The 16673-nt window shown below is 54.7% G+C and overlaps 1 protein-coding gene across 2 annotated transcripts in view; it reads left to right on the top strand.

The window, feature by feature from the left end:
- ZNF385C (zinc finger protein 385C) overlaps positions 1-16673 on the top strand; it is a 71381-nt gene that overhangs the window by 25266 nt on the left and 29442 nt on the right. For both annotated transcript variants that reach the window (XM_009251748.4, XM_054546416.2), the window contains exon 2: positions 9909-10160. In XM_009251748.4, coding sequence (XP_009250023.1) covers positions 9911-10160 — 250 coding nt within the window. In that variant the 5' untranslated portion in view covers positions 9909-9910. The remainder of the gene's footprint in view (positions 1-9908; positions 10161-16673) is intronic.

Genomic DNA, 16673 nt, shown 5'->3' with positions numbered 1-16673 from the left:
CGCGGCGGCTGTCCCGGGAGGCGCGGGGCCGGGAGCTGCGACTCAGGACCGCCCCGGGTGGCCGCGAGCGGCTGGACACAGCCGGGTTTGTCCGGGGCGCTCTCCAGGTAGGCGCGGGCGCCGGACTCGGGCCCGCACTCCCCGCCGCCCATCCCGGACCCACGCACCTCGGGGGCAGAGCCGGCGGGAGGGGGCCCGCCGCGTGCTCAGCGTTTAGGTGGCTCTGCAGGGCTGGGGGCAGCGGCGGAGACCCTTCTCGCCTGATGACCGGGAAAGAACCGCAACTTAGCCGGAAACTGAGGTCGCGAGGAGGACAGCAAGGGTGATGGCAAGAAGGACTTCCAGCTCCCATTAGGGGGAGAGAGGGAGTAGAGGGTGAGACTCCCCCTCTACTTCCACCCACCCTAAGGAGAGGACCATTCTCTGGAGATAGGGGGCGCGACCAAATAACCCACCGTCTTTTCTTAAGAAGTTTAGAGAATCCAAAAGTTGATCCACCCCTATCAACACTGAGATGGAATAGAAGGGAAGGGGTGGGGGAGGGAAGAGCAACAATTATCTTTTGGGGGGTGTAAAGAGTACTCCTGCTCCCCCACCCTCCACCTCATTCACAGTCATTGGAGGACTTCCTGTCCCGCCCCTTCCTAACCCCAACGTGCAGAATGTCTCAGCTTCAGCAAGGGGCATGGGGGGGCCCCTGGCCAGAGCACTCTGCCCCCACCCACAACTCAGGAACAGTCTAACTCAGGAGCTGCCAACCCTCCTCCTTCTGGCTTCCAGGACTTAGGCCCCTGCCCTGACTTGGACGTGGTGACTAGTGGAAGGCAGGGAGTGGGGTTTGAGGGAGCTCCCCTTCTGGGTCCTATGGGATTGGGCAGGGAGAGCAGGCAGGAGATAAACCCGGGCTGTGCCAGGATCCTGAGCCCTGGTGCTCCTAGGAGGGGGCATGGGGCAGGCGGTTCTCCTGTGCCTGCTGAGTGTGATCAGGGCAACAGGTCAGATTTCCTGGGCTTTGCCTGGCAGCAGAGGCAAGGACGGGGGGTACGGAGACAACCACCCCACCTTACAGGCAGCTGTTCTGTGTTGCCACTGTAGACCCTGCAAAGAGAGATGCAGGTTAGACAGCAAGAAGGACTTTCTTCCTGAGGGTAGGGGTCTTTGGGGGAGTCTCAGTGGCCAGCAGAGCCAGCCCCTGTCTTTGGGGGTGTCAGGAGGGACTGAGGCCCTCTGGAGGATGCAGACAACTGGGGGTGAGGACAGAGCAGACCGGGGAGGGGAGGCGGTGGGGGACAGTGACTTCACCTCTGGACCGTCCTGCTCCTTCACCTCCTATGCCTTCTCTCCCTCCCTTGGAGCTGGAGTGTTGGCTTTCAGCAGCTCACTCCTGAAATCCCCAGCACCCAGAAGGCCCCAGGGGAAGGTGACAGGCTTCCTCTGTCACCACTTCAGATGGGCAGACAGACATGGCTGCTTTGGGTGTGTCCAGCGGAACCCCTCACCTGGCACCTGGACCAGCTGTTGCCTAGCCCCTGGGTCTCCTGTTCTGGCAAAGCAGGGGTGTATGTGCTGGGGGCTGGCGCAGGTGACTTGACTCCTCTGGATCCTCTGAGGGGATCTCAGGGTGTGGCCCTCGGTGACCCCAGCTCCCTGGACCCATGGAATAGCTGGGATGGGTGCCACTCTATGGTGGCCACACCACTAAAGAGGGCTGTTTCCCCTTCCTTGCCCTGGGGAGGTGTCAGTGCTGGGAGAGGGCAGTGGGGAGGTGGCAGGGTGGAGAAGCCAAAATGCTCATTGACGGCCCCTCAGAGACACTCAGCGGGTACCCAGGCTCAGGAGGGCTTGCACTCTGCTAGGACAGGAACAGATTAAGCTTCTCTTCTTCCAGGCACTTCTCTCTGCAGCTGGGCTGGTGGGAAACGCCAGGATCCCACACTCCTGCTTGTGACCCCATGAATGACTGGGTTGGAGGCTGCCAGGGTCCTCACCCCTTGCCCTTGCCTCATAGAGTGGAGGAGACCTGGCCCTACCTACTTGCCTCTCTTTGTGACGCTGAGCCTCAGTTGCCTCATGTGTCAAGCCTCGCAGGATTGTTCTGAGGATTCATGGAGGCGATGTTTCTGTTGTGCTCTGGGGGTAACAGGCGCTTGCCACCAGGCGCACCCACCCTGCCTTTCTCCCAGGCTAAGGCAGAGTCATATACCTTGGCCTCCACTGCCTTCCACAGTAGCTGCTCTGTGTGGCCACCACAATTCAGCCTGCAAAGGATCTAGGAGCCCAATCCCCGCTCTTATTTATTTTATTTTTTATTTTTTTGATATGGAGTCTCGCTCTGTCACACAGGCTGGAGTGCAGTGGCACAATCTCGGGTCACTGCAACCTCCGCCTCCCGGGTTCAAGCGATTCTCCTGCCTCAGCCTCCCGAGTAGCTGGGATCACAGGCACCTGCCACCACACCCCGCTAATTTTTGTAGTTTTAGTAGAGATGGGGTTTTGCTGTGTTTGCCAGGCTGGTCTCAAACTGCTGACCTCAGGTGATCCACCTGCCTCGGCCTCCCAAAGTGCTGGGATTACAGGAATGAGCCACTGTGTCCAGCCTATTATTATTTATTTATTTATTTATTTATTTATTTATTTATTTTGAGATGGAGTCTCGCTCTGTCGCCCAGGCTGGAGTGCAGTGGTGCAATCTCGGCTCACTGCAAGCTCCGCCTCCCGGGTTCACGCCATTCTCCTGCCTCAGCCTCCTGAGTAGTGGGACTACAGGCGTCCACCACCATGCCCAGCTAATTTTTTGTATTTTTGGTAGAGACAGGGTTTCATCGAGTTAGCCAGGATGGTCTCGATCTCCTGACCTCATGATCCGCCTGCCTCGGCCTCCCAAAGTGCTGGGATTACAGGCATGAGCCACCGCACCTGGCTATTTTCTACTTATTTATTTATTTTTTTGAGACGGAGTCTCACTGTCTCTGGGGCTGGAGTGCAGTGGTGCAATCTCGGCTCACTGCAACCTCCGCCTCCCAGGTTCAAGCAATTCTCCTGCCTCAGCCTCCCGAGTAGTTGGGATTACAGGCACTCACCACCATGTTGGCTAATTTTTGTATCTTTAGTAGAGACAGAGTTTCACCATGTTGGCCAGACTGGTCTCAAACTCCCAACCTCAGGTGATCCATCTGCCTTGGCCTCCCAAAGTGCTGGGATTACAGGCAAGAGCCACCACACCTGGCCCCCTCTCTTTAAAGACAGGAAACCAAAGCCCAGCGAGGCAGGGTCTGGCCCAAGTTTGGCTGGCCAGCCAGCCTGGCCTGGTCTGGGAAGTAGGCTGCAGAGGCCGGAGGGTGGCTGTTGGCTGACATGGAGGAAAACGCCAGAGGGTAACTGGGCTTGTTAAGGGCTTGAGGAGGGAACCCTTCATGCTCTGCCAAAGGCTGAGGACAGGCCTCGAACCTTCCTCTCCGGTTACCTCTTTAGGAGAAGCAGCCTTTTCTGGAGGACTCCTTTCCCAGGCTGCAGCAGAAACAACCATCTGCTGCCTGTTTTCTGGCCTCCACAGCCCCCTCCATTCAGCCCTCTCTGGATGTACAGGCAGGGAATCTCATCACCTCACGGTGGCCAAGGACCCCATGGAAACCCAGGGACCTCACGTGCATTTGTCACCCAGCCAGAAGTGGTGGAGATGGGACCCCAGAGCCCTGCCTGAGTGCTCCCCTCACCCCACCCCCCCAGCTCCACATTGACGGACGCACAGGCAGACAGGCAGACAGAACCTGGGCTACACAGCTCTCCAGTGCAGGTGGTGTGAGGCTGCCTCCAAGTGGCTGGCTCCCTCCCAGGGCCCAACCCCTGCCCTCTCTGCAGCAGCCTCAGCCCATCTCTCAGGGAAGACAGGGAACAGAGGGAGATTTAACCAGCTTCCTGTAGGAATCCCAGACAGACAGACAGACGGATGGGTACATACACGCTTTTTTTCTCTGCTTTCCCCTTGTCCTTCCTCCCCACCTCTTTGGCCCTGGCCCCACCTCTTTCTACCCAGGGTGTAGCCCCTCTCTGCCAGGCACTGGGCCTGAAGGGGCTGCACAACCCTGCCCCTCCCTGGAGCCCTTCTCTGAATCCCTCCCCACCCCATCAGTTCAGGTCAGGGCTTGGCAGGCTTTAAGGAGAGGTGGGGTGGGGCAATGGGTAAGGACTTGGGCTTTGAGTCAGACAAGCATAGGTCCAGGTCCAGCCACAGAACCTCCCAAAGCCTGTTCTCTAATCTAGGCAGTGAGATAACAGGTTAATAATGGTGCTCATCTCATGGAATTGTGAAGTTTAAGAGAGATCCTGTCCGGGCATGGTGGCACATGCCGGTAATCCCAGCTACTTGGGAGGTTGGGGCAGGAGGTTCACTTGAGCCCTACGAGTTTGAGGCCAGCCTGGAGCCTGGGAAACGTAGTCAAACCCCATCCCCCCCAAAAAAGAAAAAAGATCCTTTTTGTCAAACACCTGGCCCACAGTAAGCCCTCAATAAATGGGGTTGTTATTTCATAAAGAAGACTTGACGTAAGCAGCTGGGGGGCGAAGAGAAAGACAGGGAAGCCTCTATAATCAGCTCATGCATCGTCTTTCCATTTGCTTTGAAGCAAGTCCACTGCCTTGCTCTAGGACTCAGTTTCCCCATCTGCTTAAGGCAGCATATGGACTAGGTCCCGTCCAAGTGTAGGTCCTGCTAGCGTGGGTCATGCTGGCTCTGAGTACGGGCCAGGGTTGGGGATGCCGAGCTGCCGATGCTCAGGGCAGGGTTAGATAGACCTGTGTGCCCCTGTCACTGCCCACCCGTCCACACTTTCTGACTGGGCTCCCCTAGCTTAGCTGGGGCAGTGTGGCTCCTAAGGGAACAGCTGGGAAGGCTGGGTCAGGCAGGGCAGGCTGCGGCAGGCCCAGCAGCCTGGCTGGGGGGAACACAATTAGCCTGGAATCCAGGCGGCCCCGTGAGCCCAGAGGCTATATATCACAGAGGTTTAATCAGCTGCATGGCAGATATTTGCTCTCTTGGGCCATGTCCCCGGCCCGCCTGTCATAAATTACACTGAGATTTCAAAATACCCCGTCCCCATGCTGGCGGGGCAGGCAGTTCTCCTTGGCAAGGCCAGGAAGATCTCATTCCTCTGAAGCCTCCACCCAGGGAATGGGACCTCTGCCCCCACCAACACTTGCACCTAAGACCTTCTTCCTGCCTCCTCCTGCTGGGAGGGTTGGGGAGGACATGGAGAGGCAGGAGAGTCGCTGTGATGACCTCCATCTAGAGGTGAGAAGGTGCAAAATATTGGTGGGGGGCTCCATGCAGTAATGGGGGCCTTCTCACAATGGCAGTGACCTCCAGTGTGCCCTCTGTGGGAACAGCTATACCCTGGATCCGTGGTGTGGCTCCAGGAGACAGCTGCGTTGCCCCTTGAGTGTGGGGACTGGGGTCTGTCATGTCCAGGGGATACCGAGTCTTCACCTACCTTCCCACTGGATGTTTGCTGCGCCACCTGGAGGCTATCTGTGGGACTGCCGCCCAGCCACAACATCCAAACCTTAGCAGCAGGGTTTGGACCATCAAATCACCAAGCACTTATGACCACACTAGGGTCAGATCTATGGCGCGTTAATTTGTTAGGGCTCCCATAACAAAGTGCCACAGGCTGGTGGCACTTAAACAATAGAAGTTTATTGTCTCAGTTCTGGATCCTAAAAGTCCAAGATCAATATGTGTCAGCAAGGCTGGGCACAGTGGCTCATAACTGTGATCCCAGCACTTTGGGAGCCGGAGGCTGGAGGATCTATTGAGCCCAAGTGTTTGAGGTTACGGTGAGCTATGATCACACTGCTCCACTTCAGCCTGGGCAACAGAGCAAGACCCTGTCTCTCTCTCTTTTTTTTTTTCTGAGACGGAGTCTTGCTCTGTTACCTAGGCTTGCGTGCAGTGGCACGATCTTGACTCACTGCAACCTCCGCCTCCCAGGTTCAAGCAATTCTCTTGCCTCAGCCTCCTGAGTACCTGGGCTTACAGGCGCCCACCACCGCGCCCAGCTAATTTTTTTGTATTTTTAGTGGAGACAGGGTTTCACCATGTTGGTCAGGCTGATCTTCAACTCCTGACCTCGTGATCCACCTGCCTCAGCCTCCCAAAGTGCTGGGATTACAGGCGTGAGCCACTGTGCCCAGTCAATTTCACCTTTTTATAAGGACACCAATCATGTATGTTGGATTAGGGGCCCACCCTATACCAGTCTGGCCTTATCTTAATAGCATCTGCAATGACCCTATTTCCAAATAAGGTCGTATTCTGAAAGTGCTGGGGATTAGGTTGTCAACATATTGAATTTTGGGGGACACAATTCAACCGATATCACATAGTGAGTCTCAGATGTTCAGTGACACTCTCATTTCATGGTCTGGGCACAACAACACCCACACCATGGCACAGCTACACTGTGACACGCACACAGAGTGAGTGACACAGATTCACCTCAACAAACAATGGGGTAACAGAGACATTTGCAGTGACCCAGGTACATCATGACAGACACACAGGGTGACAGACTTCACTCACAAGCTGCAAGAGACAGACACACTATGTATTAATAACAGCTGATTGGCCGGGCACCGGTGGCTCACGCTTGTAATCCCAGCACTTTGGGAGGCTGAGGTGGGCGGATCACGAAGTCAAGAGATCAAGACCATCCTGGCCAACATTGTGAAACCCTGTCTCTACTAAAAATACAAAAATTAGCTGGGAGTGGTGGCACGCGCCTGTAGTCCCAGCTACTCAGGAGGCTGAGGCAGGAGAATTACTTGCACCCGGGAGGCAGAGGTTGCAGTGAGCCGAAATAGCGCCACTGCATTACAGCCTGGGCGACAGTGTGAGACCCTGTCTCAAACAAAACAAAACAAAAACAAACAAACAAACAAAAAAACCAGCTGATTTTGTAGGGCACTGAGAAGCGTATTACATAGATTATAGGTCAGCTCATCTAATCCCCACAATGTGTGTATGACTTAGGAACTGTTATTGATCACTCCCATTCTACAGAGGTACAGATGAAGGAACTGACCTCAGGTCACACAGCCAGTGAATGACAGAGCTGAGATGTGAACCCAGGTGTGAATCAGCATGGAGCTCCTGGTCTTGGCTGGACATGGTGGCTCATGCCTGTAACCCCAGCACTTAGGGATGCCGAGGCAGGCAGACCACGTGAGCACAGAAGTTCGAGACCAGCCTGGGCAACATAGCGAGACCCTGTCTCTACTGAAATTTTAAACATACATAAAATTTCAAAGAGCTCCTGCCCTTATCGCTATGCTCCTCTGTTCCATCCACACACAGTCCCCACACTTGTCACGACAGACATGTTATGTGGGATCACTGCTCACAAAAAGGACAAGCAGCTTACTGAGAATGGGGGTGGCATCTGGGGACTACAGGCAGGTTTTTGGCCATGGGCTTGTAAAATTAATTTTCCTTGTTCAGATGGGGGCTCCACTGTTGGACGTATGGTCTTGTGAAGACATTGTGGCATCACTGGACTGGTCTGATCTGCAAAGTAAGCATGGGCCTCAGAACACAGGAAATGCCCTCTGGGGAGATGAGCTTGTCTGCTTAGGTTGCCATAACAAAGTACCACAGACTCAGTGGCTTCGACAGTGGAGATGTAATTTCTCACAGTTCTGGAGGCTAGAAGTCCAAGATCAAGGTATCAGGAGGGTTCATTTCTTCAAAGGCCTCTCTCCTTGGCTTGAAGATGGTCTTCCCTCTATAACTGTGTCCAAATTTCCTCTTCTTATAAAAACACCAGTCATATGAGACCCAGCGCGGTGGCTCCACCTGAAATCCCAGCACTTTGAGAGGCCGAGGTGAGCAGATCACTTGAGGCCAGGAGTCCGAGACCTGCCTGGCCAACATGGCACTGCCCCATCTCTACTAAAAAAAAATACAAAAATCAGCTGGGCGTGGTGGCAGATGCTTGTAATCCCAGATACTCAGGAGGCTGAGGCAAGAGAATTGCTTGAATCCAGGAGGCAGAGGTTGCAGTGAGCCGAGATTGTGCCACTGCACTCCAGCCTGGGTGATAGAGTAAGACTCTGTCTCCCACTGGGTGCAGTGGCTCATGGCTGTAATCCCAGCACTTTGGGAGGCCAAGGTAGGAGGATCACCTGAGGTCAGGAGGTCGAGATCAGCCTGGACAACATGGCGAAACCCTGTCTCTACTAAAAATACAAAAATTAGCTGGGCGTGGTGGCGGACACCTGCAGTCCCAGCTACTCGGGAGGCTGAGGCAGGAGAATCACTTGAACCCAGGAGGTGGAGGTTGCAGTGAGCCGAGATCACGCCACTGCACTACAGCCTGGGTGACAGAGCAAGACTCCATCTTGAAAAAAATAAAGACACCCATCATATGAATTAGGGCCCACCAGTATGACCTCATTAACTTAATTACCTCCTTGAAGACCCCATCTCCAAATAAGAGTTACTTTCTAAGGTACTGGGGGTTATTACTTCAACATATGCATTTTTAGGGGACACACTTCAGTCCATAATAGGAGAGATGGGCTCAGTAATGACTCACCCAGGCCCTAGCCTTGGGGTTGCCCCAGCCTGAGGGAGGGACACAGATCTTGCTCTCAGGAAGCCCCTGTCTGAAGCAGAGGCAAGAAGCATGCGTGCAGATTTCCAAGTGAAGGCAAAATTCACCGAGCAGCCCCAGAATAGAAATGGTTAGAGGCAGACAAGTCAGGTAGGGCAAGTTTCAGAGAAGTGACTTGGAAAGCAAAGACTGTCTATGGGAGATGGGGGCCTGGAGGGGCCACTTGAGGGTCCAGGAGAGACAGAAAGAGAAAGAGAGTGAGAGAGAGAGAGAGAGAGAGTGTGTGTGTGTGTGTGTGTGTGTGTGTGCGCGCATGTGTGTGTACGCGTTGGGGGACAGGGCGGGGGCAGGGGCGCTGTGTTCAGCTGAACCAGGCAGCAAGGCTCAGGTCTCTACCGAAACCACCAACTGTTGCCTCGGCCTCCGTGGCCAAGACAGCAGGGGGCATCTGGAGCCACGTGGAGCAGGGGTTGGGATGGCTTCACACACTGTCACCATTTGTGAATGTCACCCTGCTGGGTGCAGGGCACAGGAAGGTTGTGTTTTTGGCTGGCAGCTGCTGCATCTCCAGTAAGCGCCACATGCCTGGCTGTCACAGGATTGCCAGCGCTTGCTGCGGAGCTGAGAACAGGACTCTCGCTTCCTCAAATGTGACTCAGCTGGCCTTGCCGCTGCCTCTCCCTCAGTGACCACCTTTCCTCCAAGACCCCAGTCCCCCTCTCTGAGATATGTTCTGTGGCCCTCCGAGTCCCCAGGTGTCTTGGCCTCCCCGTGTGTAGACATGTCAGACACCCTTCCAGAAAGTCCCAAGTTTTTTTGTTTTTTCTTTCTGAAATGGAGTTTCGCTCTTGTTGTGCAAGCTGGAGTGCAATGACGCCCAATCTCGGCTGACTGCAACCTCCGCCTCCCGGGTTCAAGCAATTCTCCTGCATCAGCCTCCTGAGTAGCTGGGATTACAGGAATGCGCCACCATGCCCAGCAAATTATGTATTTTTAGTAGAGACGGGGTTTCACCATGTTGGTCAGGCTGGTCTCAAACTCCTGACCTCAGGTGACCTGCCCTCCTCGGCCTCCCAAAGTGCTGGGATTACAGGCATGAGCCACCGCCAAGAGTCCCAAGTTTTAATGCTGCTTTGCTTGAAATAGACCCCATTATGCGCCCTTCCACCATCCTCGGGCTGGGGCGTGTCAGAGGGATACAGAAGATACAGAGCTCCCTGTCTCCCGGTCTTGAGCCCCTTCTGCTCTAAGTATTCACAACCATTTAGCGTTCATTTGTCTCCCTCTCTATCCACTCAGATATGAAGCGGCCACTGAGCCCACCCCCACTGGCTGAGAAGGAGCCCCCCATATCTGGAGCTGCTGAGTGCCCCCCTCGGCCCCCAGAACCACCTAAGCCCAAGCGAGAGAGAAAGCGGCCATCGTACACGCTCTGTGATGTCTGCAACATCCAGCTGAACTCGGCGGCCCAGGCCCAGGTGCACTGCGGGGGGCGGGCCCACCAGAGGCGGCTTCGGCAGCTCAGCTTGGGGAAGAGCCCCTCAGGGCCAGGTCAGTGTGGAGGGACGCTGCTCCCACAAATTTGGTTTGGGGAGTATCTCTGTCTGGGCCCCTCGGAGGGGCTTTGGGTCTGTGGCCTCCCTCCATGGGGGTCTTTGCGTCTGGGGTGCCCTCAATGGGGTCTTAGGATCTGAAGCCCCCCCGATGCCAGCAAGTTTTATTCTGCATCTGGACAACCCTTCTGTAGGACCTCTCGGAATCTGTGGGTCCTTAGGCCGCCTCTTGGGTCTTTGTTTCTAGGGACTCTCCCTGTGGGATCTTTTGGGATCAGGACTCCTAAGCAGCACTTCTCCAGCCTGGAGCCTCCTGGTAGCCACAGGCTTTCAGGCAAGGGTCTCATCTGCGGGGTGGGGGTCCCAGGCTCCAGCTCAGGTCTGTGGTCTCTGAAGGCCAAGGCCAGCAAGGTACATAGCACTGCAACCCAGGGACAAGGGGGAGGCCCCTCTTCCTTTGGACTCCCGACCAGGATTTCTGCTTCTCCCTAGCTGGGGTGACTTTGCAGAGGTTTGGCTATGAGCTTGGAAGGGGCAGCTGGCTGCAAGGCAGATTTCTGGGGGAAATGGTGAATGCCTCCATGAGGGTGATTCTAGCTGACAGGTGCACAGGGGCCATAGGGATAGTAAGAACCGCCCAGGCTGCTGTTGGCAGAGCAAACAGATTCACATTCAGGCCCAGTGTGGGGAGGTGGGAAAGGCGGGAATTTACCCCTGGCTCCTGGGGGAGGCCAACAGAAACCTACCTTGCAGCCCAGGTTGGCAGTTTTGCCAGAGGCTACGCTCTGACCTCAGACACCCTCTTGAGGGCTGTCTTCTCTTTTGGTGATATTCATGGGGCACCCACTGTGTCCTCCGCTCCACACACACAATCCTGTAGGCCGGAGACAAGTAAGATCCAATCTCTCTGCTTACCACCCTCCCCAAGATTGAGTGGGTCTTTTGGGTGGAGACAGATGTGAAAAGAGATAAGGGTTGTGGTTGCCACATGGGACATACCCTCAGGGCACAAAGGCAAAGCTGCAGTCCCTGGGGGCACCAGGAAAGTCTCCTGAAGGAAGAGGGGGCTGAGCCTCGGAACATGGATGAGGGGAGTAGGGGCATTATAGGCATAGGTCACGGCATAAGCAAAGGCCAGGTTGCTCTGGTGACTGGGACCAGCTCCTCCCCACCCAATTATTTCAGGCTGGACACCAAAAGCGTGACTCTGAGCAAGACAGTATCTGACTGATGGGTGTTTCTGGAGCATATGTGTCTGTCTGGATTCGAAAGTCACTAATTGGCTGGGTATGGTGGCTCATGCCTGTAATCCTAGCACTTTGGGAGGCTGAGGCAGGTGGGTCACTTAAGGCCAGGAGTTTGAGACCAGCCTGGCCAACATGGCAAAACCCCATTTCTACTAAAAATGCAAAAATTAGCCAGGTATGGTGGCACACACCTGTAGTCCCAGCTACTCGGGAGGCTGAGGCAGATGAATCACTTGAACCCAGGAGGTGGAGGTTGCAGTGAGCTGAGATTGTGCCACTGCACTCCAGCCTGGGCGAAAGGGCGAGACCCTGTCTTAAAAAAAAAAAAAAGAAAAAGTAACTCATTAATTCACCAAACATTTATTGACCACCTACTATGTGTAAGCTGCTTTTGGGGGATTCACGTTTTTAAAAGATATCATATCTGCCTGTCAGGAAAAAGCTATCTAAATAACTACACATGCAGATGAGTTTGTTCCAAGATAATACCAGGCTTCCTAGAAGTGGATTCAGGGTGCCTCAAGAAGTCAGAGGAGGGGCCAGGCTCACGCCTGTAATCCCAACACTTTGGGACCCCAAACTGGGCAGATTGCCTGAGCTCAGGAGTTCGAGACCAGCCTGGGCAACACGGCGAAACCTCATCTACTAAAAAAACAAAATATTAGCCTGGTGTGGTGGTGGGCACCTGTAGTCCCCGCTACTTGGGAGGCTGAGGCATGAGAATTGCTTGAGCCCAGCAGGTGGAGGCTGCAGTGAGCTGAGATCACACCATTGCACTCCAGCCTGGGCAACAGAGGGAGACCCTGTCTCAAAAAAAAAAAATAAATAAATAAAAATAAAATAAAAAAAGAAGTCAGAGGAGGGAGAGGCAAACTGACATGTGAAGTGACATTGATGGTGGATACTGGAGACAAAGAGAGGATCCCAGGCAGGAAAGCCACCGGAGCAAAGGCATTGAGGCCTGCAAGCCCATGGCTCTTTGGGGCGGGGGGGCACCATCTTAGGGGTCATAAGGAGACATGAGGCCTGGTACTCCAGTCCAGATTGTTAAATTGGACCTGTGAAGTCACTGGCCATCAGCGTCCTGGGTGTGTGCAGGGAGTGTGCGGGGTGTGGAGAGGACAGCAGGAGCCACCTGCAAGAGCCTTGCCACCAGGCTGGGCTTTGACCTTTGTTCTGAAGGTGATGGGCATTGCAGAAGCCGTTTGAGCAGGAGCATTTAGTGTTTTTAGGTGTCTCTGGCTCGAGGGTACATAAGAAGGAAAGTGAGGTGAAATGGAGAAATAGATTCTGGAGCCTTTTCTTTAGTAGAACTGTCAAGACTTGGTGGCCAATGGGATGTGGGGTGTGTGGGGGGTGCCACGGACAGCTCTAGCTTAGGCAGTGCCACAGACGGCAGCTCAGTTATCAGAAAGGGGGGGCTGAGAGGGAGACAGAAATGGAGGGCTGGCACTGAGTGGGGAAGGCCAGTCCTGTGGCTGAGGATGTTGTCTGGTCTTTGTTCCTCTTGTAACACAGCCTCTTCAGGCCTTACTTCCTGGGCAACGGTCCCTGCGGTAAAAGCTCCTCCCTCCCCAATCCCACCACACCAAGATGAAGGGAGCAGGTGCGGGGAGAGGAGAAAAGACCACAGCTCCAGGGCCAGGTGCGGAGGCTCACACCTGTAATCCCAACACTTTGGGAGGCCGAGGCAGGAGGATAACTTGAGGTCAGGAGTTTGAGGCCAGTCTGGCCAATATGGTGAAACCCCAACTCTACTAAAAATACAAAAATTAGCCGGGCATGGTAGCACATGCCTGTAATCCCAGTTACTGGCGAGGCTGAGTCACAAGAATCGCTCGAACCCGGGAGGCGGAGGTTGCAGTGAGCTGAGATCACACCACTGCACTCCAGCCTGGGCGACAGAATGAGACTCTGTCTTAAACAAACAAACAAACAACAACAACAAAAAAGGTCACAGCTCCAGAAGAGAGTCCCAGCTAGAGACAGGCTGCCCAGATGGCTGCGGACTCCCCCCTCTACCTGGTTTCCCTCTTCCCGCAGTCCCCATGCACCTCAATACTGGGTCAGAACGGGGGCGTGGGGGCACTATCTTAGGGGTCATCAGGAGACGTGAGGCCTGATACTCCAGTCCAGATTGTTAAGTCGGACCTGTGAAGTCACTGGCCATCCATTGTGTGTCATCCATCACCTCTCCCTCCAGCCCTGTGCTGGGCTCAGGCGGGATGCTGGTCAGTACCACTGAGCAGTGCCTGGTACCTGCCTCTGGGCACTCACAGTCTAGAGGGGTAGGCAGACATGGAACCAGACCTTTTCAGCCACCCAACCTAGGAGGAGTGACCAGCACTGTGGGAGTGGGGCAGGGGAGGGGAGTGACAGCTGTGCCTAAGGCAGTGGGGATGGGTCCTTAGATTTCCAGGAGCCCTGGAATTCTGGGGCTCCAGCTAGAGAAGCTGTCTTCTCCATTGGCCTGGTGAACTCTGGGCCTGCCCTGGGCCATGACCCTCCCAACACCCACCCCCCTCCCCTGGCTTTCTCCTGTCTCCTCAGTTATCTGAGAGCTGGGGGTGGAGGGCGGCCCCCAGCAAGAAGATGCCAGCAACTTGGTCAGGCGCGGTGGCTCACGCCTGTCATCCCAACACTTTGGGAGGCCGAGGCGGGTGGATCACTTGAGGTCAAGAATTCGAGACCAGCCTGGCCAACATGACGAAACCCCATCTCTACTAAAAACACAAAAATTAGCCAGGCGTGGTTGTGGGGTACCTGTAGTCCCAGCTACTCGGGAGGCTGAAGCAGGAGAATCACTTGAACCCGGGAGGCAGACGTTGCAGTGAGCTGAGATCACGCCACTGCACTCTAGCCTGAGCGATAGAGACTCCATCTCAAAAAATAAAAATAAAAAAAGATGCCAGCAACTGCCCCTGAGGTGGAGGGCGCAGTGAGGGGAAGCACGTTGGGACCCTCAGCCGCCCTGGATGCCTCTTCCAGATCTGCCCAGATGGGGACTAGGCCAGTGTGCCCCTCTCCACAAAGCAGAGAGCCCTTAGGGTGCAGCTCCCCGGTGGAGGCTCCCTGGGGAAAATGCAGAGAGCCACAGCCATTCCAGGGAGGCTGAGGCTAAGTGTGGGCAGCCTTGAATGCGCTGTATTGGTCCTAGGCACTCAGTGTCCGGGGCGCCATGCCAGATTGAGACACGAGGTCTCGGGCCTGTGGCAGCCAGGAGCGGCACTTTTCCGTGGGAGCTGTCACTTTGATTAGGGGCCTGCAGGGCTGGAGGCTTCCACAGTGACAGGCAGTCACAGGCAGTAAGGCAGGGACCCTCTCCTGCTCACGTCCCCCGAGGCCGTCTGTGGGAGGGAGACTGGGGGGTGGTTCTCCCCTCTCTGAGCCTCTCTGCCAAGATCTCAGTCAGAGACCTCCTTCCTCAGCAGTATCTGGCTCCTGGAATTCTTACTCCCAGCGCTGAGTGAGCCCTGGAATACCTTGGAGGGGCACAGGAGGAGGAAGCAGCAGGAACCCACACTTCGTCTCCCTCCTCCAAGCACTGCCCCAACTTACCCTGCCCACTCCCCATCTGTCTCCTACCCAGGAGGCCCTTTCATTCTTTTTTCTTTTTTTTGAGACAGAGTCTCACTCTGTCGCCCAGGCTGGAGTGCAGTGGTGTGATCTCAACTCATTGCAACCTCCACTTCTCAGGTTCAAGCGATTCTCCTGTCTCAGCCTCTCCAGTAGCTGGGATTACAGGCACCTGCCACCATGCCCGGGTAATATTGTATTTTTAGTAGAGACGGAGTTTCACCATATTAGCCAGGCTGGTCTCAAGCTCCTGACCTCAGGTGATCCACCTGCCTCGGCCTCCCAAAGTGCTGGGATTATAGGCGTGAGCCACTGCGCCTGGCCTCTTTCATTCTTCAGGAATGCATCTTGAGCCTTCTTTCACCCCCTTACCTCTCCTCCCAATGGGGGTGTGGAACAGGGACCTTCCCCAGAAGAAGGCTGAACTCCATGACCCTATGGACCATCACACACACACACACACACACACACACACCCCTAAATAACTTGAAGTGATTCTCTGACATCTGCAAAGAGACAGAGGTTTGCTGTCCCCTCACACTAACCTCTGATGCAGATGTTGAGCCAGTACAGGGCATCGGGGGACAGCTGGGCAAGGAGCAATGACCTACCCCCAGCCCCACATGGAGGATCTGCTGAGGAGCTGAACAAAGCACTTGCACCTGCAGCATGGCATTCCCTCCTCACCCAGTCATCCTAGGCACGGACGATGACATTCAGTCTCACTTTATAAACTGGGAGAGTGGGGCTCAGGGAGATTAGGTAACACCCAAGGCCACACAGTTGGGTTTGGGTCCTGGGTTTCTGACTCTATTTTGTTTTGTTTTGTTTATTGAGACAACGTCTTGTTCTGTTGCCCAGGCTGGAGTACCTGGCACAATCATAGCTCACTGCATCTTTCACCTCCTGGGCTCAAGCAGTCCTCCTCCCTGGGCCTTCTAAGTAGCTGTGACTACAGGCATGTACCATCATGCCTGGCTAAATTTTTTTTTATTTTTAAAAATTTTTGTAGAGATAGGGTGTATTAGCCCATTTTCACGCTGCTGATAAAGACATACCAGAGACTGGGCAGTTTACAAAAGAAAGAGGTTGAATGGACTCACAGTTCCACATGGCTGGGGAGGCCTCACAGTCATGACGGAAGGTGAAAGGCACGTCTCACATGGTGGCAGACAAAAGAATGACAGCCAAGTGAAAGGGGTTTCCCCTCATAAACCCATCAGATCTCGTGAGACTTATTCAGTACCACGAGAACCATATGGGGGAAACTGCCCCCATGATTCAATCATCTCCCACTGGATCCCTCCCACAACATGAGGGAATTATGGGAGCTACAATTCAAGATGAGATTTGGATGGGGACACAGCCAAACCATATCACAAGGTCTCGCTATGTTGCCCAGGCTGGTCTCAAACTCTTGGCCCCAAGCAATCCTCCCACCTCAGCCTCCCAAAGTGCTGGAATTACAGGCGTGAGCCCTTGCACCCAGCCCCAGGTTTCTGGCTCTAGATTCTATCTCACACTCCTCTCCGATGCCCTGCTGAGGAGAACAGCATATATTAGGAGCAACTGAGCCATTTTTCAGAATGGGGAGGAGTATGGCCCAGAGAGGGCAGGCTGTCCCAACAGATGATTCCACAAATGCTCGGGACCTATGGCCACTCCTCTGCCCTGTCCTTTGGTGTGCT

Source organism: Pongo abelii, chromosome 19 (genome assembly GCF_028885655.2).
Source record: "Pongo abelii isolate AG06213 chromosome 19, NHGRI_mPonAbe1-v2.0_pri, whole genome shotgun sequence".
Taxonomy (NCBI): domain Eukaryota; kingdom Metazoa; phylum Chordata; class Mammalia; order Primates; family Hominidae; genus Pongo; species Pongo abelii.
This window is presented reverse-complemented; position numbering and strand designations above follow the sequence as displayed.